Source organism: Corapipo altera, unplaced genomic scaffold (assembly GCF_003945725.1).
Source record: "Corapipo altera isolate COAL_440 unplaced genomic scaffold, ASM394572v1 49, whole genome shotgun sequence".
Lineage (NCBI taxonomy): Eukaryota > Metazoa > Chordata > Aves > Passeriformes > Pipridae > Corapipo > Corapipo altera.
The window spans coordinates 12,669,104-12,696,517 of record NW_020884879.1 but is presented as its reverse complement, the minus strand read 5'-3'; the positions used below and the strand labels follow the sequence as shown (position 1 = coordinate 12,696,517).

The 27,414-nt window shown below is 39.5% G+C and overlaps 1 protein-coding gene across 2 annotated transcripts in view; it reads right to left on the bottom strand.

The window, feature by feature from the left end:
- NKAIN3 (sodium/potassium transporting ATPase interacting 3) overlaps positions 1-26,371 on the bottom strand; it is a 355,608-nt gene extending 329,237 nt beyond the window's left edge. For both annotated transcript variants that reach the window (XM_027638896.1, XM_027638897.1), the window contains exon 1: positions 26,090-26,371. In XM_027638896.1, the coding sequence (XP_027494697.1) occupies positions 26,090-26,143 (54 nt within the window). In that variant the 5' untranslated portion in view covers positions 26,144-26,371. The remainder of the gene's footprint in view (positions 1-26,089) is intronic.
- Between the last annotated feature and the right edge of the window lie 1,043 nt (positions 26,372-27,414).

The window sequence follows — 27,414 nt, the reverse complement described above, 5'->3', positions numbered from 1 at the left end:
CACTGCTTACATTAAACTCTCAGGGAGTAAGGTAAAGCACATAACTTCTGCTTTAAGTTAGCATTTCCCCACTACAACAGAAAAAAGATCAAAACCTTGCCATTAATCACATCTTTGCTCTTATGCAGCACTATACCATTACTCCAAGATAGGCTTTCAGTAAGTAATACAGTACTAACAGGATAATGGCAGTGAAAGAGCAAATGAAATCTGTTCTTGCTCACATTTGTTCCACTTCTTTGCACTGATAGTAAAAATACATAAAATGGGATACGGAAGATATCCATATGCAGTGCATTAAAATGAAGAGGAAAAAAACACCCTAGTGGATACCACTTTCTCTCATGCATCATCGACTGCTTTCTTCCAAGTCATACTAAGCTCCTAAGAAGCAATAAAAAGCTGCAATGAGAGAACTACAGAAAATTCGGAGCATGTAAACATATACTAGCGTAAAAAATAACAGTTCTCATCCATAGAGACATCCCTATTTTCCACCTTCTTTTATGTATTTTTCACATCTTATTGACTGAGAATTTTTATTTAGTCAGTGATTGCATGTTCACCCCAAAACATTTCTAACTTCGGCAACCTGTGAGTCCAGCAATATACATACCTATTCCAGAGCCTAAACCCTGGTCTGCCAGTCTACAATCCACTCACACATTACATTTCCAAAAGTTTTCCAGTAGACCAATGTGAAGGATGTATATGCCCTATCATCACCTTGCATCCCCATATCCAAATCCAACTGTCTTATCAGGTTTTAGGGAAGTGATCGGCTCAAGAGAAGAGGCCAGTTCTACATCAGTACAACAGGATGAGACCAATTGTGGAGAGACTCCTCCAGGGAGGAATCTGTGCAGGATAACAAAGGACTCATGGTGGTTGTAGAACATCTCTATCCAATAAGCTCAAGTCTTCAAATATCCACCACTTCATGGTAAGGAAGTTAAAATTTAACCCCCCTAAAGAAGTATATCCCACCAATATTTGGCACGTGAAAACTACAGTGAGTCAATAAAGCATGTCATACAGAGAGTAACCATGTAGTTATGTATTATATACTACAACAAGAACAAAATGAACACAAAATTCTGCACATGTTAGGTAATACCTACATAACAGCAAATAATGGTATGAATCAGAACGTAAATAAATACACATGCATATATGTGTATGTATTTACATGTGTATGTTTGGTAGAAAATAATAAAAAACTAAAGAGAAAAAAGTGTATTTATCTTATTCATTACTACAACCAAATTTGGTTAGAAATATGACTAAAATTGCTATTACTCATGAAAAATGTGCATATGAAGTGATTCATATTACATCATGACATTTTCATTAGGATGCTCAAAGAGAAATACAGTACAATATCAAAATGATAGCCAACTACTGACTCTGCTGTCTTGAGTTCAAACAACTAAAAGCATGAAAGTAGCTTTTTATTTTCAATGTTTAAATATTTTTGAAGAAAACTCACAGCAAAAGCAAGAACATGATTTCCTTCTTAGCACTACCTGGGACCATATGCATAATTTTCAGTTACCAAGAAATAGCCTTAAACTAGTTGACTGCAACAGCGGAACAGGGATGTAATAATACGCAAAATGGTAAGTGTATATTAATGCAATTAATACAGAAAGATACAACTTATCAGACAAAGATTAGTCATTCAAATTCTTTAGCAAGTGAGTAAAATTTGGCTGTGGCTAGAACTTCAAGTACACAGATGTGGCACTGCTTCCTTTACACAGCTGTAGATCAGATGTAACACTAGTGAAAACTGAATTCAGACACTGAAAAACATTAAAAGACATTATTACAGCCTCCAGATCCTCTCATGTGTTTCACTGTTTATCCATTACAGTGAATCTATTCCTATTAGATCTAATTATTATATTTCTGAATCCTTCTGGCTTTACTACTTTGAAGCTGATTATCAAAGTACAATATGCAACACCAGCTTTCTCCATTCAACTGCCCAAATAACTTGTCTGCTTGTCTTCAAGATGGTACCAAACAAATGATATCCAAATTAATAGAGTAGTCATGAACAAACCTGCTTTATGGAAAAACAAAAGCAAAAAGTCATTACTGGAAATATCTGGAGTTTTATACCTATCCCAAATGTTCCCCAGAAAATAGTTTCATAAAAACAGTATTGAAAAACAGTTCGAAAAATAGTTTACATGTCCTTAACTAAACCAGAAGAAAGCAATGTATAAACCAACAGGATTTGGAGGCTGCTTCAGTACCAACTAGTCACAAAGAAGTCAGGTCTGTAGTGCAAACCTTTTATCTCTACTCTGTCCTTATGTTTGACCAAGTCACACACAGTTCATTTGAATTTTTTCTCACAAAAGAGAATATATGGTGCATTTGTACTCCTTAGCCTTCCACAGTTTCCACAAATGACAATTCACGCTCAGAATTGACTCCACATAGAGTGAGAAAACCCAATTTGCCTGGGGGTTTCAGAGAAGTTTCAGTTTCTTAAATGTAGTCAGCAAACTATTTCCAGCCTTTATTTTGACCTTATTCATAGATCCCAGTTTATAATCTTCTAATATCACATTTCTCTCACACCTGACCACCCTGGAAATGTCACTAAAATACAGTGTATAGCTAAGATAAACTCTGTTGTAACTTTTCTATTGTTAATTAACTTCATCACGATTTCCAGTGTGAACACTTTGAACACTTTTGCTCTGTTAGAACTATGTTAGCGGTTTACAGATGGTGGTTCAGAACACATAAGAAAATGGTTTTCAAAATAATTAGGAATATTTTTTTGTTTAATTATATATGCATGAACCTCTACAAATAAGTACACAAACAGGTAAAACTAGGGAAAGTATGGTTTTTTTCAAAGGCTATTCAGTGTGATTTCAAAACACGAGAATTGTGGAAACACTCTACATCTTCCATCCTTTTCAGAACTGAGATACAGTGCCTTGATTAAAAAAAAAAAAAAGTGGGGAAACACTGGACTACATGTCAAGGTGATGGAAAAAAAGGCTAAGAAAGGTTTGGTCAGGATGGATTTTAAGGGGAAAAAGGAGAAGCCATTGTCACCACATATCTCAAGCCAGCACCTTACTAGTTAGTACGGGCATTTCTATCACGATGAAATAATTGCCAGGCCTGACCCCAGAAGGAACAAAACTTCAGATAAATCATTTCCATCTCTGTCAGCACAAACACCACCTGCAGCAAACTGATCCCTGAAAATATTTTCATGGGTTTCTGCCACATTTAAACCATACTTTCTGAACATCTATTGAGCAAAAGTTAGCACAAATTTTCTATTTAATGCAAGTCAGTGGAAAGAAAAGTCAAGTCAAAGGTTTATGGAAGGAAGAAAAGCTATCTGTTGTAGCATGTAGTTGTCATGAGTTATTTTATGGGATATATGAAACCTAGCAAATCACATTCACATCAAAGAAACTACATCCAACACTGACTGAAATACATCCCCTCGCTGTTTCTGCAACCTCAGAGTCTGACCTTCACATTCCATTTAATAGGAGACAGAAAGACTGAGCATCATATATAGTAGAGAATAATCTAAGGACCCTCTTAAAAATAAATATTTGCAAGTCCTAAAGAAAACATTAAAAAATAAGAGATGTATGAAAAATTGTTTATGAACTCAAACACACAACAATTGTCTTTTTTCATACCCTTATAAATTATTCCCTTTGCAGAAAGAAAAGGAAGACTATGTGAGCATATATCACACAACATAGAATTCCAACAATTACTTATTTTTTATTTCCATCTATAAATTTGAAAATGCAGTTGCCAGCTATTTTGGAGCCTACTGTAATTTTCCTGCAGACGCTGGTCTCCAGACAATTTATGATAAGATTGATACATTAAATATAAAGTGGTTTCACTCTGTAGACCTTACATCACATTCACAGTTTTCTTATTAATCCCTTCCAGTTAAAATATAGTTTTACACTTAAAAAAAGAAAAACCCCAATAAAATTGGTAAGGCACAATTATTCACAGGTTAAAGCCCAGTCTTAGATACACTCTTGCACTTCACGTCAGCTACATAAATCTCTTGAATTTTGTGCGTGCCGATCTCCACAAAATAATAATAGAAAAAAATTTTTTCAGTACAGGTATCTTTTCCCAATATATCTATTTCAAATGCTGAACCTACCCAGAATTAATATCAGCCAATCCAGTGACAGTTGAAATTCACATGTGGACTTGGCATTCACTGTTCTCAAAGATGCTGGTCACAGGTTTGTCCTTAGGTATGTGCTGATTGTTCAGGAATTATTGCAGAGAGTTGGAGTAACACAGTCTAAATGTTACACATGAATAATAAACTGATCAAAAAATCCTACACAGTGGAAAACTTTTCATCTAAAAATATTGATTCAACAGTAATAAAACTATTGCATGAAAATCCATTAACTGCTATAATCATATAAAAATAAATCAGGTGGGCTTTCTACAAGCTCAGATTCTCAAATTCCTCATCCCATTGCTTTTCTGGATTGACTGAACAATTCCTCCAAGTTCAATGCCTTCCCAAGAGTCAACCACACATTGAGGTAGGCAGTAGAAACCAACCAAAATCTGTGTTTACACCACAAGACACACGCACACGCATATACACAGTAACTTATTTTGCTTTAGTGACATTCTTCTAAAATACTTCTATTTTCCTGTTCCGCATGTGTATGTGCTCATATTTTTACAGGGATGGTTCAGGCTTCTCTGTAATAATAGTTATATCACAGACAGACTTTTGAATAAATTAAAATTTTCACATTAGGTGAAAATTTGACTTTTCAGTTTAAAATAGACTGCATAAAATTCAAACAAAATGAATTTGACAGTGCTGTTTAATGCTTCTTGGAAGTTTTTGTGCAGCTTTGTCTTCTTTCTTCTAGATGCTCTTTTTAGAGTTTTATAGTTTGCATTAAAAAGAAAATTAAAAAGAAAAATATTGAGAGATCTGTCATCAGTAGTTACCAAAAATCTTGTTCCTTTTCTAGCTGTTAAAACATTTGGTTGAACAATGAACTATCAATCATTAGTACTGAGCTCTCCCACATGGAATACATTTTATTGACAGTTAGAAATAGGTTACAAATAACATAGTTTCTTCTTAAACCAATGAATTAATGGTGACACTCCACAAGTTAATATATTAACTTTGATCTTTATGCCTTACCTTTGCTGATACAGAACTCACCATTATTTTGCATACCTTATATGTTTATATAGTTCATAGACCCTAATCTATAGAAGGTAGAAAACATGAATTTTAGACGGATGTGCCTCAGCATTCCAGCCCCATGGTACCAGATGTTGTCTAAACTAAGAGATTAAGGTTTAAGTAGCAAATTGTCAGTTATCTGAAACTGGGCTCTTTGAACTCCTCTGACTGAACAGAATGATCTAAATTTCTGGGATAATAAAAAAGAGCACATGTATTCATCTATTACACTTTGACCACATCACTTCATGATTGTTTCTTCACCAGCCAGGAAAGCAACAGAATCACATATGAACTTTTGATCTCAAAGAACCCACAGTTCCAAGTATATTTGACCTGGTGCTTGTGATAGTCCTTGGAACAGCATCACTGTTTGTTTTGTAGGTCCACAGGGAGTGGATGCTGAGTGACATGCTGACCTTATAGTCATTAACAAGATGCTGGTCTTTTCCACTTTGTTTGTAAAAAACAGAACACATGCTGAAAATGAAGATATAATGATGATAATTGAAAAGAAACCCTTAATAGAAACATATTTTGAAAATCCAGTAAGCTTTGAGCATTCAAAGAACACCAACCAATAGGAGGCAATATTGAAATGCTATACTCAATATGCAGAAAAAAATCCTAGAGCCACTAAAGATTGCCAAGCTGAAGATACACTATAGTTTTCAAACCGAATAAACTGTGTGACTCAACTTCTCTAAAATTACCATGAGGTATTATGGGAAAAAACACCTGTGAAAATGCTAAATGCCAAGACCTTCCCTTAGGAATTTACAGCAGATATGTAAGTCTTAGCATGTTTGCCCTCCATGACATAATGGTATATTATCAGCAATATTCCTGGCTAAATTCCAACCAAGGGGAAGATGTCTCTCCTGAAAATTACTTTAGAACATAGTTCTATGAGGATTTACCAGCAGATACTCACTAAGCCACCAAGAGAAGACAGTCATTATTAATAGTGAGGTTTCAAAAATATTTAACAGCCTAAGGTGAGGACAAAGCAAATAAATGCATGACACTGAAGATTAATTAAAGTCTAAATTGCCACTCAAACCATTTTTTTTCTTCTCCAAATATGTGGAGTTTTCCACTAGCAATATCTGCATTAACCACGCCATTGTTCTTCTAGAACCTCTTCCAGATTCTCTATATATGAAATTTCTGGTGGACTGCTGAAGCAAAACTGTTGAAGAACTTCTTTCTTATAAAAATCTATTGTAATATCCAGTTCTGACAATCTGCAAGGATGGAGGAACAACTGTCTCTCTATACAGCCTCTTCCTCCCTTCAAGATAAACTAGCTCTCCCAGCTCCTCTGAAGCAGATCCATGAGTAAGCCAAAATCTGCTCTAGTGAAGGACAGGATTATAATTCTGCAAGTCTTATTTACTTTTCTCAGTATTTTGAACACTCCAGTCTCATGGTCTGTGGTGCAAAGGCTCCTATAATGTACTGGCACCTGAAAAGGGGTCCCAGTCCAGTTGTTTTCATAGGGAAAGTGTTGCTGTGCACCAGGCACGTCTTAACTGCCTCCACGTCTAAACTTTGCTCCAGACTTTGATCTCAAGCCCCAGGAAACATAGAATCATAGAACAGTTATGGCTGATAGAGACCTTTAGAGGTCATCTAGTCCAATTCCTCTGCAATAAGAAGAGACATCTTCAACTGGATCAGGTTTCTTAAAGCCCCATCCAACCCAACCTCAAATGTTTCCAGGGACGGGGCATCTACAACCTCTCTGGGCAACCTGTGTCAATATCATAACAAAATCATAAACAAATGTGTTCCTTTTATATAGTCTACATCTATCCTCTTTTAGTTTAAAAGCATTACCCCTTGTACTATCGCAACAGTCTCAACTAAAAAGTTTGTGCCTATCTCCATTGTAAGCCCCCATTAAACAGTGAAAAGCTGCAATAATGTCTCCGTGGAGCCTTAACTACTCCAGTTCTTTCACCCTTTCCTCACAGGAGAGGTGCTCAAGTTCTCTGATCATTTTTGTGGCTCCTCTCTGGACCCACTCCAATAGGTCCACGTCTTCCCTGTGTCCAGAGCTGGATATAGTACTCTAGATGGGGTCTCAGCAGAGCACTGGGGATATGGTTTAGGGGTGATTATGGTAGTGCTGGGTTGATGGTCACACTAGGTGATCATGAAGGCCTCTTCCAACCCTCATGATTCTTTGATAGCAGAGGTGCAGAATCACATCTCTCAACCTGTTGGTCATGCTCCTTTTGATGCAGCCCAGCATACGGTTGACTTTTTGGGCTGCAAGCACAGATCACCAGCTCATGTCAGGAGCATAATCTGAAGTTCTCCTTGTTATTTTAGCAAGCACATTCTCACTACACTTTCTCAGATAGATCATGTCTCAGGATCATTTAGTGGAATGGTTCCTCAAAGAAGTGAAAGACAAAGCCATTTCTGTCGCAACAGCAGAATTTTGATCAATGGTCACTAACAGTTGGATTGTTCAATCTGAAGGAAACTGTGGAAATAGATATACGTAATAACCAAAACCATCAAGGGTTATTATCAAGGAGAAAGTTGTACATTGTGCTGAGTTAACCTTGGCTGGATATCAGGCCCACCAAAGCTGCTCCATCAATCCACTCCTCAGCTGAGCAAGCACAAAAAATACAATCAAAGACTCATGGGTTGAGATAAGGGCAGGAAGAGATCACTCACTCTCATGGACAATAACGCACTTGACTTGAGTAAATTAATGGAATTTACAACCAATCAAATCAGAGTAATGAAAAGTAAAACACACCTTCCCCCACACCCCTCCCTTCTTCCTGGGCTGAATTTTATTCCTGATTCTCTACCTCCTTTCCACAGTTGCAGAAGGGACAGGGAATGGGAGCTGTGGTCAGTTCATCAGACATTGTCACTGCCACTGTTTACTCCTCAAGGGCAGAACTTCTTTCCTTGGTCTAGCGTGGGAGTCAGTCTCTCCAGGAGAATACTGCAAAGAATGCTGTGGCAAACGGTGTCTAAAGCTTTCTTAAAGTCCAGGTAAAAAACATCCACAGACATCCACTGCATAGGTCATCTTGTCATAGAAGGAGATTAGGTCGGTCAGCAGGACCCGCCTTTCATAAACTCCTGTTGACTGGAATGATTCAACATGAAATGTGATTCAATATGATTCAAAATGAAAAATATCCACTCATTAAATGGCATTGGGCAGTCTAAAGCATGGTCATCTGCTGCGGTCTGAAGAGGGGATGGGACATGAGGAAGGGTGTAAGTAGAATCTCCTATTCACGCGTACACACCGTCTTTCGTCCGCTCGGGAGGGGAAAGGGCCAGAACATAGGGCAGAGCATAAGACAGACAAGCAGGGGGACAAACCAGGATAGGGACATGGGCAAAAGGGGGAGGAGCGAGGAAGCAGGGAGCAGGCAAACTCATGGCAAGCCTGGGCTTGTCCAGGCTGTGCACTGTGTAGTATGAATACAATGAAACCACATAATAACAGTAAAGTCCATATGATAACTGTAAGGTCCATATAATAAAGTCCTGCCAATTGCTGTATGCTTTTCTCCACGCCTGGAACTGTTCCCATCCTGAATCTTGCTCCTTCACAGTCACCCTTGTACACTCTGCAAATATTGGCAGAACAACATGGATATGGAAGAAAACTACTATAAAATCTAAGACTGAGAAAATACATTTCTGAGTCACCGGCAGATATTCAGGAGAAATTGGCCTTTTATCAAGTTTGTGAGAAACTGTGAGCTCTCTAGGCTAAAGACAAAGAAGCAAAGGAGCTGATCCCAGTAGACTTGTTTTATTTAGAATCTGAGCAATAAGGAGTACCCCAGGAATCAATATGTCTATCAGAGTTCAGACGATACTTGAAGAGTAAGGCTGGAATGATACAGCAACAGAAACAAGACCCTCACATGTAAAAGAAGACCTGTACTCTTTTCTCTTGTCATTGCCTTCCTTCCCATCCTTTCAGCTGTTTATTTTATGTCATTATTAGAACCTTTGATAATTACTTTTTAAAGCAACAAAATACATGCACAGACCAAGCATTTTTGGCCTAATTCATAATTAACAAAACGTCTTTCTGTCAATCAGTGTCCAAATGGTGTCCACAATTTTCTGCTTGCCACTAATGAGATTCTCACTCCTCAGACCATACCATTTAATTCACTATTTTTAAAGGAAAAAGAGCTGCTTCATAACTGGAATAGGAGTAGCACAGACAGCTTTCCCATTCATATGTTAGAACTGATAGTAGTTGAATATGGTTCTCATTTTTGCATAGGCAGGTACTATCCAGTTTACATCACAAAATTGTGCCATAACAGCCCTGTACTTCTATTAGCTCAAATGAAAACTTCAACAGCACAGCTATCTGCTCTAGGATGGCAAAGCCACTGATGGGGACATTGCTGCATCAGTAGATAACTGCCTCAGCAGTTTACACATTTATACATTTAAAGTGGTGGTATAACAGCCTGCAGGAAGAAAGAAAATCCTGTTGACATATGTCCCATCTACACCAAAAGGCCCCTGTAATGAAGTTATGCCGGTAGTGCTAAGACTGCAGATTGCAAATTAGGCAAAACCTAACCAATATGTATTACTACAGAGTTTCTGTTACTAGATCTTTCTATCCAACATAATGTTGCAAGTCCTTTGTGGGTTTTAATTCAGCTTGTGCACATTTTCTTTTATCCATTTCTGAAATCAGGGTGAAAAGCAGCCACAAGAGATCAACTGCCTCAAGACAGAATCAACTGTACAAACGATATGTTCCTGATCAAACATTCCTGTAACAGAACCCCTAATCCCTGGAAATTTGTTTTCATAGAAAAGTAAAGATGGAACAGCGTTTAACCCATATGGTATATATATATTTCATGCAAAAATAATTCCTCAGTGAGACAGAATGGGGGTAAATATGCACCATTCAAACCAGAATCATAACCCTTTTCACACAAAATTCAGTGAGAATATTTCTCTTATTTTTCTAAGAGAAGACAATCAAGCCAAGGTTTTCTTCACCTGCACAAATGGAAAAATGCATCTGTATCTGAAAACATCATTAAAACAAGAGTTTAAATCTCTTGTTGATACAGGTTGTCCAGGAAAATTGTGGAGTCTCCCTCTCTGAAGACATTCAAAACTCACCTGGACATGTTCCTGGGTAACATGCTCTACTAACCCTGCCTTGGCAAGGAGGTTGGACAAGATGATCTCCAGAGGTACCTTCCAACTCTAACAATTCTGATTCTGTGATATTCCCACTGCACCAATTCTTACCACTCCTTGAAATAAGAACTAAAATTACATATATTCCAAGAATCTTGTCTTACATTTTCAGAAAAGTGACCATTTATTATGTTTTCTTACCTTCTACCAATATTCCAGCATGATGCTGTGGAATGTGTTGGTTCCAGCCCTGAGTTACAGGTTTGGTTCACAGCTCTTCCTTTCTTCTGAAAGGCGAAGAATACATAGATAATCTCTCCTGACACCTCTGGAAAGGTCTTTAGACAATAATTCCAGATGCAATAAAGTTTCTTCCCTGTCAAGTAAAAGTGCTAGATGTGAAGAATTCTGTTAATGCAATGTTATGATTGAGTTTTTCAATAAACCACAGTCAGGGAAGCCTAAATTTTGCCTCTTGCAGCAAATCTAAAAAAAGTGCATTTAAGCATCTGAAAAAAAAAGAAAAAAAATAAGGAAAACACAAAAAGCATTGCAGACAACTGTGTGCAGGGCTGACTACAAAACCTGAAATCAGTGAGAACTATTCCATTGGTTTCCAATTGGTTTTAGGTAACATCCTTATTTTTGAATTTTTTTTCTTCAATATTAATGAAGGCAATATTATTTTCTGAACATATCTGTGTTTATGCTGGCCATATCTTCAACTTCCTTACCATCATTCCTCTATGCTTCTTCAAAGGAGATGTAAAAGCATGTTCTAGAAAGGCCAGAAGTTACAGGACTATCCTGAGTCTTCCCTGTAAAAACAGCCTAAAACCTGTGAGGATCTTTACGTTTTCCAAAATAGGACAAGGATGAAGGAGGTAGAGCATACAGAGACACAAACCCCCTAATGCAGACAACGGTATGAGAAACTACTGGTGACATCATTATAATCTCAAATCCTATTAAGTATTTTATTAAAATGTGGGCATAAGAAACATTTAAAAATACACATTTATTACCAGAGGAATTTTTTCAAATATGTGAAGGACACCATCAAGTATTCAGCTGTTATCTTTTAAAACTCATATTCAGGAAGTGTAAATGACCATAAATCCACTGATGTTAATGGATTTACAAAGACTAGAGAGCCAGAGAAAGTGAGTTTTGAAAAATCTAATAGTAAAAGCAAGGAATAATGATCTCAGATGTACCATCACCACACACCATGTTGCTCACAACATGTTGCTCTGTCATGATACTCCTTTTCATGCTTACCTTTCACCTAATACTCAAACCATGTTAACAACAGCATTATGGATTAAGGTGGTCTATTCCATTCCGCTGTCCAAGAAAGACCAACCCAAGACAGAAAGTTGACTGGGATGAACAAATTAGGTTTTGATCAAAGTAATAAGCTGGAATCCAACAAAGCAGTAACTGGTAGACCCAGTCTGCTCTCCCAGTGTCTTTCTTCATAACAACCTGAGCATTTCAAAGAATGTGCACCCTCACACCTTGATAACTCTCCTGTTTTTATACTAGTCGGCCTGAGTATATTTTCCAGAGTTAGTGTGACTGCTTTGCCTATGTTCCAGCTCATCCAGATACAGGCCAGTTTCTTCCAGAAGCCTTGTGGATGCATTAGCACAGTACTGTGCCTGAGCTATGGTATTCTCCACAGGCTCGTTAACCAAGGCATCACACCATGCTAACTAACTTCACAGTTCCCAGATGCACACTGCCTTGCCTCAGGCCATCTCAAAGCAGAACGAACATGTGACTGTCTCCATCAACCTGTGTAAGCAAACACAATTTTAATTGTGTAACTTTAAAGTTCTTTGAATTCTTTATGCACACCATATAATAATAACTGGTTATAATTATAGGCAAGAGTCTCACATTGCCATGCAGCCAGCATTTCTAATGCAAAACTGTTACTCTGTATGGATATGCACTCAAATAAGAAAAAGGAAACTATTTTATAAAAACAGTGTATGAAACCTAAAGATATCATTATATAATAAAATAGCCTCAAAATCTAATGTAGTTTCTTGCTTATCTAGAAATCAGCATATATTAACTTCTGATATTTGAAAAGCTTTTGTTCCCAACTAATAAAATGAGAGCAGAACAGACCTTGAAACCATCTTAAAGTAATGGAAGATTTAACAAGAAAATAAGATACTTCTAGTCTAGAAAAAATGTAAGCATATTAATAATAGATGATCCAGCACTACTCAGCATGATGTAGGGGTCTGTGAAATGTTACAAAGCTAAGTCTCATGCTAGTGAAATGCCGGCTGGTAACACTGATAGAGTCAGTATGTGGGAAAGAAATCTTCCCTTGAGGACATCCAATGGGTGTATTCTCAACCACAACACTTTTCAGATTAGAAGAGGGTACTCATTTTTGCAGGCTTCCTAATGGTACATTACAGTGACTTCATCTAATGGCACCCCCTAATAGTGCTTGCACTTACTAGCCCAGTCAGTAACACAGCTGCATCAGTTACAGCTTGATCCCTCTGGGTGGTTATGCCATTGAGTGAGGACATCAGCATCTGTAACTCCTGATGTTCTCCGTGGGAGATGAGGTTACTCATTCCAACACAGGAGGTGCTCAACACTTAGCACAGTCAGACTGGTATGCCTCTGAGAGTTTATGTTCTTTAAAGTCACAGAGATTACCCCTTAAAAGCAGCATAATTTATTGCCTTAGTTTTAGAGGAAGAAAACTGGCTGCCTTGGAAATTCCTCTTCTGCCTAGATAGCTGGGATTCTCTGTCAGATGTGCTTTTGTCATTCAGAGAAAATGCAACAGTTAAAGTTTGCCACCCAAGAGATTAGGATTTCTTCCTATTTCAGTGTCACGTCTCAAGGATGAAGGACCACCACTGCCTCCCTAAGACCTTGTTTTATGGTGAACTTGCCACCAGCTGCCGCAAGAGAGGAGCCGCAAAGAGAAGATACAAGGACTCCCCGAAACAACATCTCAGCCTTGGCCATTTTGATCATCATAACTGGTCTACTCTGGCCTCCTATCGGGAGGTCTGGAGACACACCATCTATAATGCTGCGGATGCCTTTGAGAAAGCACGCAGGATCACCCTTGAGGAGAAAAGACAACGCAGAAAGAATCATGTCTTGCAGAATATACCACCTAAGGAGTCTTTCTGCTGTGCCTTTTGCAACCAGACATGGCTATCTTGTATTGGCCTTTTTAGCCACCAACGTGCTTGCAACAAACGTGGGTAGAGCCCTTCCCAAATCTTCGTTCACGAAGCCCAGTCGTGATGATGACATTGTAATTTTTTTGACATTTCCAGTTAACAAAAATTGAATTGAATAAATGAGTTGACAAAGGTAATATAACAAGAAACCCACGAACCCATGGTTCTTTTAGTGCCAATTAACCAGTGCTTCCATCAGCAGAAACAAAACTCTTCCCTGACTTAAAACTGTCCCTTCCCTGTATGCAGATGGTCAGTTCCAGTACTTGGGGGATAGTTGTTTATTTTCCCATTCTCCAGAATGCCCTTAAGAGACTGACTCCTATCTTCCAAAAGAATCTGCGTCCAGAGGTGACAACACAAGGGGGACTCCCCAACTAAGTATGCAGTCAGTGCCAGTGTACGTATTTGCAAGTCTCATTCTGCAGGAGAGCTAATTCTGTTGGGATCAACTCAAATCTGTCAACTTCTGAAAACAATCTTTCCAAAAGAGACATTCCTCCTGAAACAGAGAGGGATTTTTGTCTTTGCAATGTATTTTAGCACCTCCAAACCACTTTTTAAAAAGCACACAATTAAAAAGAAATGTGTTTTCCAGATTATGAGCCCACACAAATACAGAGAATTTGCCTATGAAAATGTTAGTATGCTCATAGTCACATGTAGCCAATATAAAAAAAAAAAAGGAATTATGGTAACTGCACACAGAAACAGTGAAGAAGCACCAAGCATAAAACCAGCCTAAACTACAACTCCAGAGACTTTCTGTAGAGCATAAAACAAAACAATTGTATGTTTTCTTTTCTGACTCCATTACCTGTTTTGGTTTGTAAGTGTTTGAGGCAGGTTGTATCTCAGGTACACACCCTAGTTCACAGCAAACTTCAGTTGCAGTGTGCTTCAAATGATCTTTAAAAGTGCAAACTCAGCAGTGGACTTGGGGCATTATTTACTGCAGCTTCTCAACAGATGAATAAGCACAGTGAAGCCACAGTAGTACTGGAGCACTCCAGTACATCTGGAATGTGCACTAACTATAGTCCAGCCTAGAAATCTAACTGCAGTCTAGAAATCCCACAGAAAACTAAGAGATTCATATGGCCAAGAATTTCACTGGTCAGACACACCAAGTGAACCAAATATGTAAGAAATCTAAATAATAAATAATTAAATCTAAAATGAAAATATCAGAATCTCAGTTGCTCAGGCTAACCTTGACACTCTTTTGAGCTCAAGGTACTGCAGAAACAGTTCTTCAGCTTCAGTGCAAGTAAGTATCACATACTGGTTGAACGCTGAAACCTGTAGCCTCTCACAGACACAAAAAATGCAATTAAACTATTTGATACCAGCTTCTCCCACTCTTTCTAGATGGCCCAGGCTCATAAAATGTGACCAAAAGAGGTAGGTTACATGTAGTATTGTTCTCCCACCATCACACAATCACTTTTTTTCAAAACACAAGATGTGTAGAAAATGTCAGCAGATCAAGGTGGATAGAGGTTTAGCACCCGTCCCACAACAGAACAAGCAACCAGGTCTATGTACCTATGTGATGGGACTCAGTAGCATCCTGGTGAGGCTGCTCCACACCCTGCATTATCACTGTGCAAGGCAACACATCACATCTCAGCTGCACAGGCTACATTTTGAAAGAGTCATCAGAGCATTCAATTGATTACAGTTGTATAGATTAACAGATGTGACTGTTAAAATATAAACACACTTATCTTCATGATGTCTAACTCACAGAAAAAAAAAACATATTAGAGAAATGAAGGGCTTCATCACTTAATCCAATTTAAATAAATCTTGGCACTTTGTGGTTCCTTCTGGCACAACTTGGTCAGCTTTGGCTTTCATCAAACTGCTATGACTAAATTATACATTAGTAATATACAACTTAAAGCCATTCATGGCATCTAATATACTTTAATACATTTAAACTCATCTGTGACATTTGAATGAAGTTTGTATTTATGCTACTGTCATTCATATGTCTAATTTGTCATTGTAAATTTAAAAAAAGGCTTTTTTTTCAGTCCATCCCAACACTACTACTGCAAGTCCTCTAAAAACTGCAACAGTAAATGACATTACTAATTCATCTATCCAGTATCACTTGTCCACATTCCCTTCTTTTCTGAACTAACCAGACCTTTTTATAGTGCTGTGAAACCAACATCATGTGAAGAACCACAAATAACTGTGACTTACTTTGTATAGATGAAAATCACTCAGATAAGCACAACGTACTGTGCCCATTTACAGCAACAAGTAAACTTTAACAGTCTTGACTTCTTTAGGGAAACAGATCTGAATCCTATCATGATAAACCGATGAAGATCAGAATTTGGAAACTGCTCTGAAACAACCGGGATGAGAGCTGGGAACAAATCATCTGGCTCCAGAAAAAGAGGAAGAGGAAAATGGAAATAGCATATCATTTCACAGCTAGGTATTGGAGCCAAGAGCATCCTGTTGATGAGAACAGAAAGAAGAAGAAGAATGAGGCTGAGCACAAAACTGTGCTTTGATCAGCATAAGAATTAAGTGGAATCAGTGGTAATTGGCAAAAACGTCTTCCAAATCTGGGCAGTTTTAAGGCTTCCTGAATGCCCATGTTGATGTGTACACTAAAACAAGTATCTTACAAACGTACAGCTGGTTGATTATAGACTTACTAAAGAATCTTCAGTAGCTCAAGGGATCTCCATGAGAAGACCATCTATCTTCAGTTTTCTGAGTAGCTTCATCTGCACTACAGGACAGAGAGGCTTTCCAGGTTTCTATGATGCAAATTATTCAATCAGTAGAAACAGTAATGTTTCTGTTCCAGTTAAAGTCTAAACACTTACCTTGATCACGTCTACTTAATTCATGAAATAAATACACACTAGAGAAATGAAACACTCTGCTCACTCTGCAATAGAACGATACAGCAAGCTTTTAGCAGGAAAAAATAAATAGTTCACAAGCAGAAGCAAAACTACATATTTTTGTGATGTTATTCCTGCATTATAATGCACTACAGTTTCCAGCTTTAGAATTCTTCAGCTTTTTATTCCTTGATTGTGGAAACTAAACTTCCAGAAGGATTTTTCTCTGTGCACTCCATTTTAACAGAATCCTGATTCCAAAATGCATTTAGACATGAGCTCTTTTCACTCCATCTAAGAAACTGCACTGAATTGACCTTGGGTTTTTTGTTGGGTTTTGTTGGGGTTTTTTTTTTTGTTTGGGGGGGTATTTGGTTTCAGGTTTTTTTGTTTTTGTTTCAGGGCTTTTTTTGCTTTTGTAGGTATGCATAGTATCAGCCAACAAGGATTTATGTGTCTATTCATTTCCCCTGTGACTTGTGCTGAGCTTCAGTTGCATGCTTCTAAGCTCCAAAAGCACTTGTTCACAGGAGGTTCCAGGAACTGGCAACAGGGCAGTAAAGTTGCAGCATTCCCAGGACAACACAGAGTATTCAAGGCTCAACCAAAGGCAAAACCTAAAACTGGATGAGAAACACTGCCAGTCATTCCAATCTCCCTAGAAAATATCATAATACAATTTTAGTCCCCTGATAATTTTTATTCAAAGAGTCTGACACTAACACAGTTACTTTAAAATAGAATAGTGAGAAACTAGAAGCAGTGGTATGTTAGAAAAGATGAATAAAAATCTTTTCCTTAATATCTGGTTTTCAGTGAAACCTTGGGTAGGAATTCCTCCCACAAACAGAGGCAACTTTCATCTGTCTGTGAAGAGGGCTTCCACATCCCACTTTCTTAACACTCATCTAAATGCACCTTTCTACACCCTTCATCCCATGTTGCCACATAATCTCCATCACTATAAAACTATTTCAGGATCTTTCTGCTCAGCTCTTAATTATTGTTATTACTACTTGACTATATCCGTATCTTCTTTGGTGTGTGTCAAAACCCTCCTTAGGGAAGTTCCATTTGGCTCATTGTCAAACATACATACTCTTTATATATATTTATACTTACTCTCAGCCAAAACCTCTGTACTGATTAAATTAAAAAAAAAAAAAGCCACCTTTCTATCAACCCCCTTTGGAGAGAACTGGGGGATAACCAACTGTGATTATTCAAGAGTCACTCTCAATATAAATAATTTGTTTATAATTATCTTCCTTTTTCATTTCATAAAATTTTCAATTTTACTTCTTTGTGATGTTAAATTTTTGTAAGGGATATTTGTCTGGCCAAAACTGTATTAAGTTGTTAATTAAACTGTTGTATTAAGTAGAAAACTTTCTTTTTTCCTTTTACTGTAATGCTGGCATTCACTAGGTAGAAGGTGTTCATTGCTGCTTTTGCTTGCACCTGTCATTTTAAAGAGCCTTTATGCAAAAGAATGACTTTCAGCAACTTTATCGAGAACTGTAGGGCATTCAGCAACTTGTAAGAACAAGTCCCAAATCACCACAGCATTAAAAAATCCATCTGAGCTGAGATTACATGCAAGATATGGCTGTGTTTGAAGAAAGACAAGATGATAAGGAAGTATAGTAAAAAGTAAAAGTCTAAAATAAAATCTTTTACTACCATTTCATTATCGGGGTCTTAAGCACTCTGTTTGTTCCTGAGATCAGAGAACAGTGATTAAATTCAGCTTACCACTGTCTTTTAGAGACCTACCAAAGGCCTGGATCTGTAGCAAGATTAGAAAGATTTCACTGGTCACACATGGAAGAAAAAAAAAGCCCATGACATCCTAAAAACTGACTTAGTGATGCTGGCAGGGCTCTCTCAAGGAATTGCAAGTTTCACTAAGTGCAACAGTGCATGATCTGAAACCTGCTGGCATATCCTTTAGGAAGCTATGCATTAACTGCTCTTGAGAGATGGGGAGAAAACTGTTTCATCTTGGACAAATACGAGCTGCTTCAAGATTCAAAATGAGACACTTTCCATTTGCTGCTGCCTGATTTCTATTTTCAAGGCAAAATGTACTAAATATAAAGCAGAAAGACCAATGAAAAAGATGAAATTTACACAAAATTAAATTAAATCAAAATGAAAAATAATGTTAAGTTATAAAGTTTACAAAGATATCATGCCCAGTATGAGCAAAGGTAGTGCAAAATTCATTGAGCTATGCTGCTAGCACAGCTGACCTGAGGGAAACTTGGGCAAAAAGATCACTTTGGTCTTCACACTAACGTGCCCACCAACCTTCACCCTTCTAAAAGGTGGAAATTGGGACTAATATAGAATGACATTTTTATACTGATGGTCTACTAAGACCAGTAGCATTTAATATAAATATTTCATAATGACATTTGCCCTCATCTAACTTGCAATGAATTTCAAAATGTGACCTAGAGTTGAAAAACCCTGTATCATATTATTAGTTTCCTGAACCAAGCAGTCACTTATTACTGATCCTTTGTATTATTTATCTGGAACCAAAAATGTGCAGTTCATTTCCCTGTACAGATAAAAATAACAGGTTCTTTGCCCAAAAATTGACTGTTTAGCAATTAATTACAAGGTTGAATGAATAAAATATATTTTGCTTCAATATTAATGACTTTGAAAGATCTGATATACTACATTGTATTACAGAATTGTTACTTGTGAAATTATAAATGACAAGGCCATCACAGGTACTTCTCATTTACTTTAACACTGAAGTTTGACACTAAGACTACTGAATACTAGAATTGTTATTGCCATATCAAGACTATTTCCACAGTATTACAAATGCAACAAATTAAGAAACTAATTATTTCAAAACAATTCAAATTGCTATGTAATTTAAATATCCTCCTAATAAAGAACTGAAGGCCCTTATTCCTTTTGCTCTGACAAGATCATATAATCACAGGATAACCTAAGTTGCAAGGAATCTCTAGAGGTCATCTGGTAAAACCTTTATTCATAGCAGGGCCAAAATCAACATCAGATAAACTTCTTTTACATGAGGTTTTTAAGAGCTATGTTCAGCTGGATTTTTAATTTATTCAAGAATGGAGTTTCCAAAAGTTCTCTCAAACACATGATCAAATGATCTCACTGATTTTTTTCCTAGTATTCAATCAGAATTTCCTTCATGTTGTATCCTAGGTCCTCTGTCTCTCCTCTTCACACAAGCACATCCAAAAAGTAAACATCTTAGCAATAATTGTATGGAATGCATTATTTATTCCAGTCCTAATCAAGTGAAATACAAAACTTCCACTCACTTTTCTTGTACAATATCAGGGCCAATGATTGATGTGACTGGTTTGACTCCTTTTTTGGTCATCTAATCAATTAAATTAATTTATTTATGTGAAAATTAATTTGGATATCACAGAGGAGCCAAAATGCAACACTTTTATAAAAAAATTAAGGAATTGTGATTTTATCACTTATTTGTCAACTTACCAGATCGTCTCTAAAACTAAACAGGCCACTTTGTACCTATAAGATTCAGGTAAGATACAGACTGAAAACACAATGTAACAATACCTAATCTTACAAATTTTTATTTCAGATCCAAATGTCACAAAACTAGCAAGATTTAAACACCACCTAATAAACTGCAAGCACAGTTGATCCAAGATGATCTCTAAATATAAACACAGAGTTTGTTCAAGTTCTGCAAGTTCTACCCAAATTCCATTTAGATCCACCAATACTATTCTTCTGAATTCCAATACTTTTCAAAAACACATTATTGGTTTCTTAGTCCCAAGAATTGTGTCTTGAATGTAGCAGATCTTGAAATTGAAGCAGATCATCAGAATATCTGAATGTTCTTAAAACAGATATTTCCAAAACTTACTTATCTTATAAATAGGGAGAACAGCTACATAATTCACAATTTTCAGTGGATTAACTGCCACTATCATAATTGAAATCTTAACTCTTTCACTTCATCACTGTAAAAACATTCATTAAATGTTTATGTGACAATTAACCATCAGTCACAGAGCAGGCAGGAATTGCAGAAAAATAGCCTGCTGTGGTGGACAGAGCCTAAAACTAATCAAGAGCTGCAAGGGTCCTTCTAGAAATTCACCCAGTTGAGAAATTTCAGAGAGCTCTGAAAGTTCATGGTTCCTCAAGTTTTGAATTTCTAACTTTGAAACACTGAACTGAAAGAAGTCTTACATGCAGCTTTGGCAGGAAGGGATTTCACTACTGAACCTGAATTTCTGTTGCATGGAAATTCTGTTGCATCCTAAAATGCTGATGTTTTGGGAATGGGTTTTACTAGCAGGTAACTCCTGACAATTTCATAAAAATAAAACAAAATCACAAAGTGGAAAAAACAATGTTAGTTGTTACTCTTTTGTATCTGGTGAGAGATATCATAAAAATTATATAGCATAATATATTTTGTGGCTTGTGAATATTTAACTCAAGTAGTTCTACTGGATGAAGCACATTACTTCCAATCTTCAGGTTTGCAATGCAATTATACACCCATACAACAAGCATATCAGCCTCTTAGGCACAGCCACCAGCAATGGGTACAGGTTTTGGGGATGTTACTTGAGTTATCAGAGGAAAACACCTCTGAAAAAACCTCTGTTGCCGTAACAGAAAGGACAACATCCTGCAGCCAGGATGTTCAGGGCTAAAATCCCAAGCCTCCTCCATCCTTGCTAGTACAATAGGCACCCCTCATACTTCCTCCTCTTTTATCAGTGGACAGACAGATGCTTCATCTCCAGATCAATGGGCTGGTGATTCTTTTACCAACATAAAAAAGATGCAGGAATTTACCGGTTCAAGGACTTTACTTTCTCAAATTTATCAAATTCCTTGAATCCCTGAGCTGTTAACTGAATAACTGGTACCTGTCTGTTCTAACATACAAGCATCAAGAGTCAAAATCATAAATAAGAGTGTCTAGCCCTACAAAGTATTTTAAAATGAGATGAAAATCTATGCATGGTATATATCACTTCCGCACATAACTGTTGAAATTTCATGATGTACAGTAACACGTGTTAAACGTTATCATTCAATCTAATGGATATAGTCTCCAAACTTAAGGATTTACATACATCACTATATTTAATGTTAATGGTAATCATAAACATAAATCTTTTGAATATTGAGAAGGATTAGACTGTTAAAATGACCAACCGCACTCCCTAAACAATCACTACCACTTAGTGCACTACAATCACATTAGTACTAGTCAAACAATCACTAGTCAAAACAGTGTGGTCTGCTGACACTTAAAATATTTGGAAAGAAACAGGTAAAATAGGCCTATTTTACACTAACTATAACTGGATAAACTATACGCTTCTAAATCAAGACCTACGAAATGAACACAGTACAGAGGAGTCCAAGGATAAACACATGAAATTGTCAAATTTCACACTTTCCACACACTTTCCATCAACCTTCCCTTCACTGCTTTGAAAATCTCATTCACCACCTCTGTTATTTAGAGTTTTTTGTAGTTGTTTATCTGTATGCTTCAAAGTACCAAAACCTTCCACTTATTCTAAATGTTGAAACAAAATTATCCTGCAATGGTAGTTTCTCAGAAACACATTTTCAAAGCAGGTTTCACGAAGGTTTCACTGTGTGACACATATTAACATCAATTGGACTCACACAGCTAAATCTCACTGCAAATCATTGTCAATTTACCCCTTCCAGAATTTAATATTTTTGAATTTGTTTTATTTTACAAACATTTTCATCTTACAATGTTTTATGGTAGTGTTTCATACACTAGCCCAGGCATAACCTCTTGTAGCTACTTTAATTTTCTAGTACAGACAAGGCCAACATTTCAGACTTCTAGTGGCACCAGTAAGAACTATGGCTGTAATCCAAAGAATTCATATATCTTTATGATGCATTTTCCCAGTGTATACATAAATCCTAATAGTCTTAATGACAGATACATACACTTCTGACTTTTTTGCTTGACAATATTGGCAATGGTATATGACAATGCTTCAGTCAGGAAGAGCAAAACAGTGAAGGATCAAGGGCAGCGGGGGTGGTGGGGAAGATTCAGCCCTCCTTACACAAAATTCCCCTGACTTTCAGAAGCAGAATCCACCTGAAGGGATTCAACAAAACCATGAGACTAACAGCTTTTCCTGAACTTGTACCATTTAGCCTTCCATCTCAGTGATTTTTTGCAGAATCCTGTATTACACATAATGATATGGATTCACGTCTATGAATGAAGTTATCATTAAATGACAGAAGACTAACTACAGACTGTCCTTGGGATTACTGAATTCAGCATTTAAATGTGCTTATTATAGAAAAGTAAAAGCTGTCAGTCAAAAATAAACAATTTCATGGATCAAAACATAACTGAAAACTGGTATTATTGCCATTTTTATGTCAAAATCCTTTGACAAACAGCACTGAAAATTACAAACAAATCCCCTAGTAGTTAATACACTTAATGGGTTAACATTAGAGAAAAGGTATTTTATTGACTATCATGCAATAACTGTTGTTCTCTTCACTTTTGCCTAGGCTACCTGTTTATATGTTGCTAGGATGAATAGGGCAAAAGTTAGAGAAAATGAAAGTTTCAAAGAGTCACAAAACTGTGCTTTGAGAACACTAAACAATGTACTTTTCTTTAGAATAAGAACCACATCTTACTTATGAACGTCTTCAGACATTTGGCTTTTATATTTCACATCTTACATGAAAGAGAATCTACATAGTAGATGTATGCTATAAAAGGTGTTGCCAATTGTGTTTAATAACATATCTCTTTCTCAGGTGATATCTAAAGGTTAACCCCAAGGTTAAGCCTGAACTGTTCCCGGGCCCTTTTCTGATATGACCAGAACATGACTAAGGTGAACAACTTCCTTTTCCAAAATACGTGCCCATCTGTCTGCTTTTTTAAAGTTTTTTCTCAAGACATATAAATCATCAGTACTTCTGAAATTCTACAAATTAGCACTACAACTGCTTTGCATTTTGTAAGACTTAATCTAAATGTTATCCACAAGCACTAATACTTCTTTCAAACTGTCATAAATAGATGCAAGGTAAAATAAAACTCACTTAATGAAGTGATGTCCAGGGATGCAGTTTTGCTGCATATGCTTTATACTCGTGACCCTTAAGATGTTAGAAAAAGCTCTAAAACTGCCTGTGGCAACAACATGTACATACATAAACTGAACACTGTAACCACTGAGAACATGGAAAGTACCTGAGCTTTAAGTTCATGTGTTGTGGTTTAGGAATAGTTTTTCCTAATTTAGTACTCCCACTGAGACTCTCCAAACCACTCAGTCACTCGCTTGCTCCCCCTCTCCCTGCAGGAAGTTGGAGAGGAGAATTGGAGGCACAAAAGGCAAAGATCATGGTTTGGGATAAGAACACTTTACTGGAAACAGCAATGAGATAAGAAAACAAGCAGTAACAGCAACAATATTAATAACACAAGTGTACAAAAGAGAGTGATTCATATGCAAAATGCTCATTGAGCCCAACCCCACGTGACTACAGCCAGGTTCCCTCCAGCTTGGAACTTGGGCCATAGTATCACGACCAGAAGAAACTCCTTCTCCCCAGAAGAGAGTCTCTTTCCCTCACTCCTGACAAGGGACCTGAGGTGCTATAGGCAATGACATGAGGTGGTATAGAATAACCTCCATGCCCCCTCCCAGTTGCTGCAAAAAATTAACCCTGTCCTGGCCAGAACCAGAACATCATCTTTACTAGATTACTTCTTGGATATAACGAAGGACTTCTATTTTTAAATGAAAATAAATTAAAATTACAAAGTTTTGCAAAACACACATTTATCGACATCTGAAAAACACAGATTTGACCGTGGAACATTACTAGAAAACAGGTAAGTTAAGTAGAAAGAGCTATACATTTAAGTAACTTTTGAAAGTTGTTATATCATCTGATAGGCCTTTTATAAAACACAAATCTTTTTCTGAAAGGCTTTTTATGCATTTCTCTGCAGATTATGGTGTCTATTCACACTTTACTTCAATTTTTATAGCCTACCAGTAGTTCTACAGAATAGTAAATACAGTTATTATAACCCCCATAACACGCAGAGAGATATATTTGAAGAAATAGGGTTTGTTTCCCCTCCCACATGCACTGAAGTAAATCAGGAGCAACTCTTCTGCAGTCATTAGGACAAAACTGATGCAAAACAAGAAATAAAAAATACCAGAAATGTATAAAGAACACTTCCCTCGCACTAAAAGTACAAATCGCATGCCTCCTCTGCTTTTTGGCAAGGTTGTGCCATTGAGGTACTTATACCATCACGCTAAAACACATCTGAATAAGATCCACTGCAAACAATGGAGACACATCAGTTTGCACAGGCTAAGAACCTGGCACAAAGCCTTGAAAATGAACGAGGATCTTCAAATAAATGCAATATGTACAATTATTTCTCATGTAAACAGAAGCGATTTCAGTGTGGTCCGACAGACAACTAGAAAGATCAGGAAAAGGATGACGAAAACAAAGCAAACAAACAAAAAATCCCCGCTAACTGCATCACACTTTTATTCTTTACAGACACACACGCACAAGGAACAACACTAATTTTAAGAGAGATCATGTGGCAAAATGATGACTCTGAGTCACTACAAAAGAGAAAAATCTTTTAAAACGCTCTTGGGACTGGTAACTACTCTTAAAGGAAGAGCATTATTTCATCATCCAGTTAAGGAGCCAGAGGAAGGATTATTGTTGTTTGGTGGCGATTTGTCTCAACAACTCTCTTCTCTAAAATAAATATGCCAACTTCACTAAACAAAGAGAAGAAGCTGCACCTTTCTGTTGTTTCGATTGCACACTGAGGAATATTTAATCAAAAGAAAGGAATCCCAAGAAAAGTCACGGGAGAGGGCCGGCAGACAGCGTTTTTACGCAGGTTAAGAAAAACAGAAAAAGAAAGAGGCGGCGATGCCAGTCCCCGCACCTTGCCGACGCGCCGGCAGCGCCCGGCAGTGCCCAGCCCCACTGCTGCCCCGCGGGCACCGGCTGCCGCCCATGCGGGGGCACCGTCCGCCTCGCTATTCCCCTCGGCCTCTACTTTGAGCAGACGGGGGAAGCCCCCGCTCGGCACCAGCGGGGAGCGACACCGCCTCGAAGCGACACCAGGGCGGGGAAGCCGCTTTCCCTCCGGCAGGGAGCCCTGACAGCCACCCGGGCTGGGGTGCCGCGGCACCGGCCGGGCTCGCCACTCCCCATCCTGCCCCGGCCGCGGGGCCGCTCTCGCCCCACACCGCCTCGCACCGCAAAACTTATGGGCCGGGGCTCGGGGCGCGGAGCGGGCGCGCCGTCGGGGCGGCGGGCACGGACAGCTCCGCGGGCAGGTCAGCGCCGCTCCGCGCCCCCGGCGGCCGCGCCCGGAGCGAGGGACAGAGCGCCCGTCCCCTCCCGCCCCCAGCGAAGCCGGAGCGCGCCCCGGCACTCACCAGCTGCAGCGAGCAGAGGAAGATCAGCGTGCAGCGCCCCGTGCAGCAGCCCATGGTGGCAGCCGGAGAGACGCCGCCGCTGCTCCTCTTCTTCCCTCCCGCGCTGACGCGGCCCCGGAGGCGAGGCGGGGGGCTCACCGCATCCGGACGGAGCGGCCGGGCGTGTGTGTGTCCCCCGCCTCCCGCTGCCTCCCTCCTTTGTAGAGGGGCTTCTCCTCGGCGGCGGGAAGTAGCGCGCCGAGGTCGGCGCGGCCCCGGGGATGGTAGCTGGCGGCAGCGGAGGGCTCTGCCCGGGTCTGGCTCTGGGGAAGGGGCAGGGGCTGGGGGTGGGCGTGTGCGGACCCAGGCGGGGGTGGGCAGAGGGAACGCGGGCGGGGAGGCGGGGGGCGTGCGGAGAAGGCGGGGGGCGGGCGAGCGAGCGCGGGCTGTGCGATGTGTGAACGGGAGAGGAGCGGGGGCGGCGGCGGGCTCTCCTCAGGCGCCGTGACGGGGGTCCCCGGGCGGGTAGTTTGCAGGGATTTCGGAGGCTCCGAGGGCAGGCGGTGTAGGGATTTCGGAGGCTCCCAGGGCAGGCGGTGCAGGGATTTCGGAGGCTCCTAGGGCAGGCTGTGGTTGAAGGGGACTTGGCGGGAGGGTGGCTCTCCGGTGGTCTGCGCGGAGAGCGGCGGCCGGGGCAGCCTGGCGCGGGCCGCTTGTTGCGAGCGCCCAGGGAAAGTTCAGGGGACTTGGTCGGCCGGGGCGGGGAGCGGCGGCCGCCGAGCGGCGGGGCGGGACCGAGCCTGGAGCACCCCCCGGGCGCCGGCCGCGGGCCATTGTTCGCCGGCCGCGCTGTGCCGGGGGCGGAGGGCGCTCCCTTAGCGGGGGAAGCAGTCGAGACGCTGGTCCTCAGGGAGTCCCACTGGCAGAAGCTGTGTGCCCTCTCCCAGCGGGTGACGGGAGGTATCAGGGAGCCCCCTTCCCCTCTCGATCCCCCGGCGGTGAGTACCTGAGTGCCGAAGGGTGGCACTCGGGCTGTTTGATCCCCTCCCCGGCCGCTGACGGGCGGTGCTGGGGGAAGGGGTTTCCCTCCCTGGCAAGGCCATTGTGCCAGGAAAGCCCGCCGGCTCCTGTTGTTCCTCGCGGGTGTGAACTGGGAATGGGCTCCGCGGAGAGGGACTCGGCCCTGGCAGTCGCCGCTCCGGGCGATGGTAAATCGCAGAGTCTTTCAGGTTGGAAAAGACCTTCAAGATCATCAAGTCCAACACTGCCAAATCTACCGTGTACAAGAAGACAGATGAACAAAGAGTGCTCTCTATGGGCCTCTCCGTGGGCAGCTGAGAGAAACA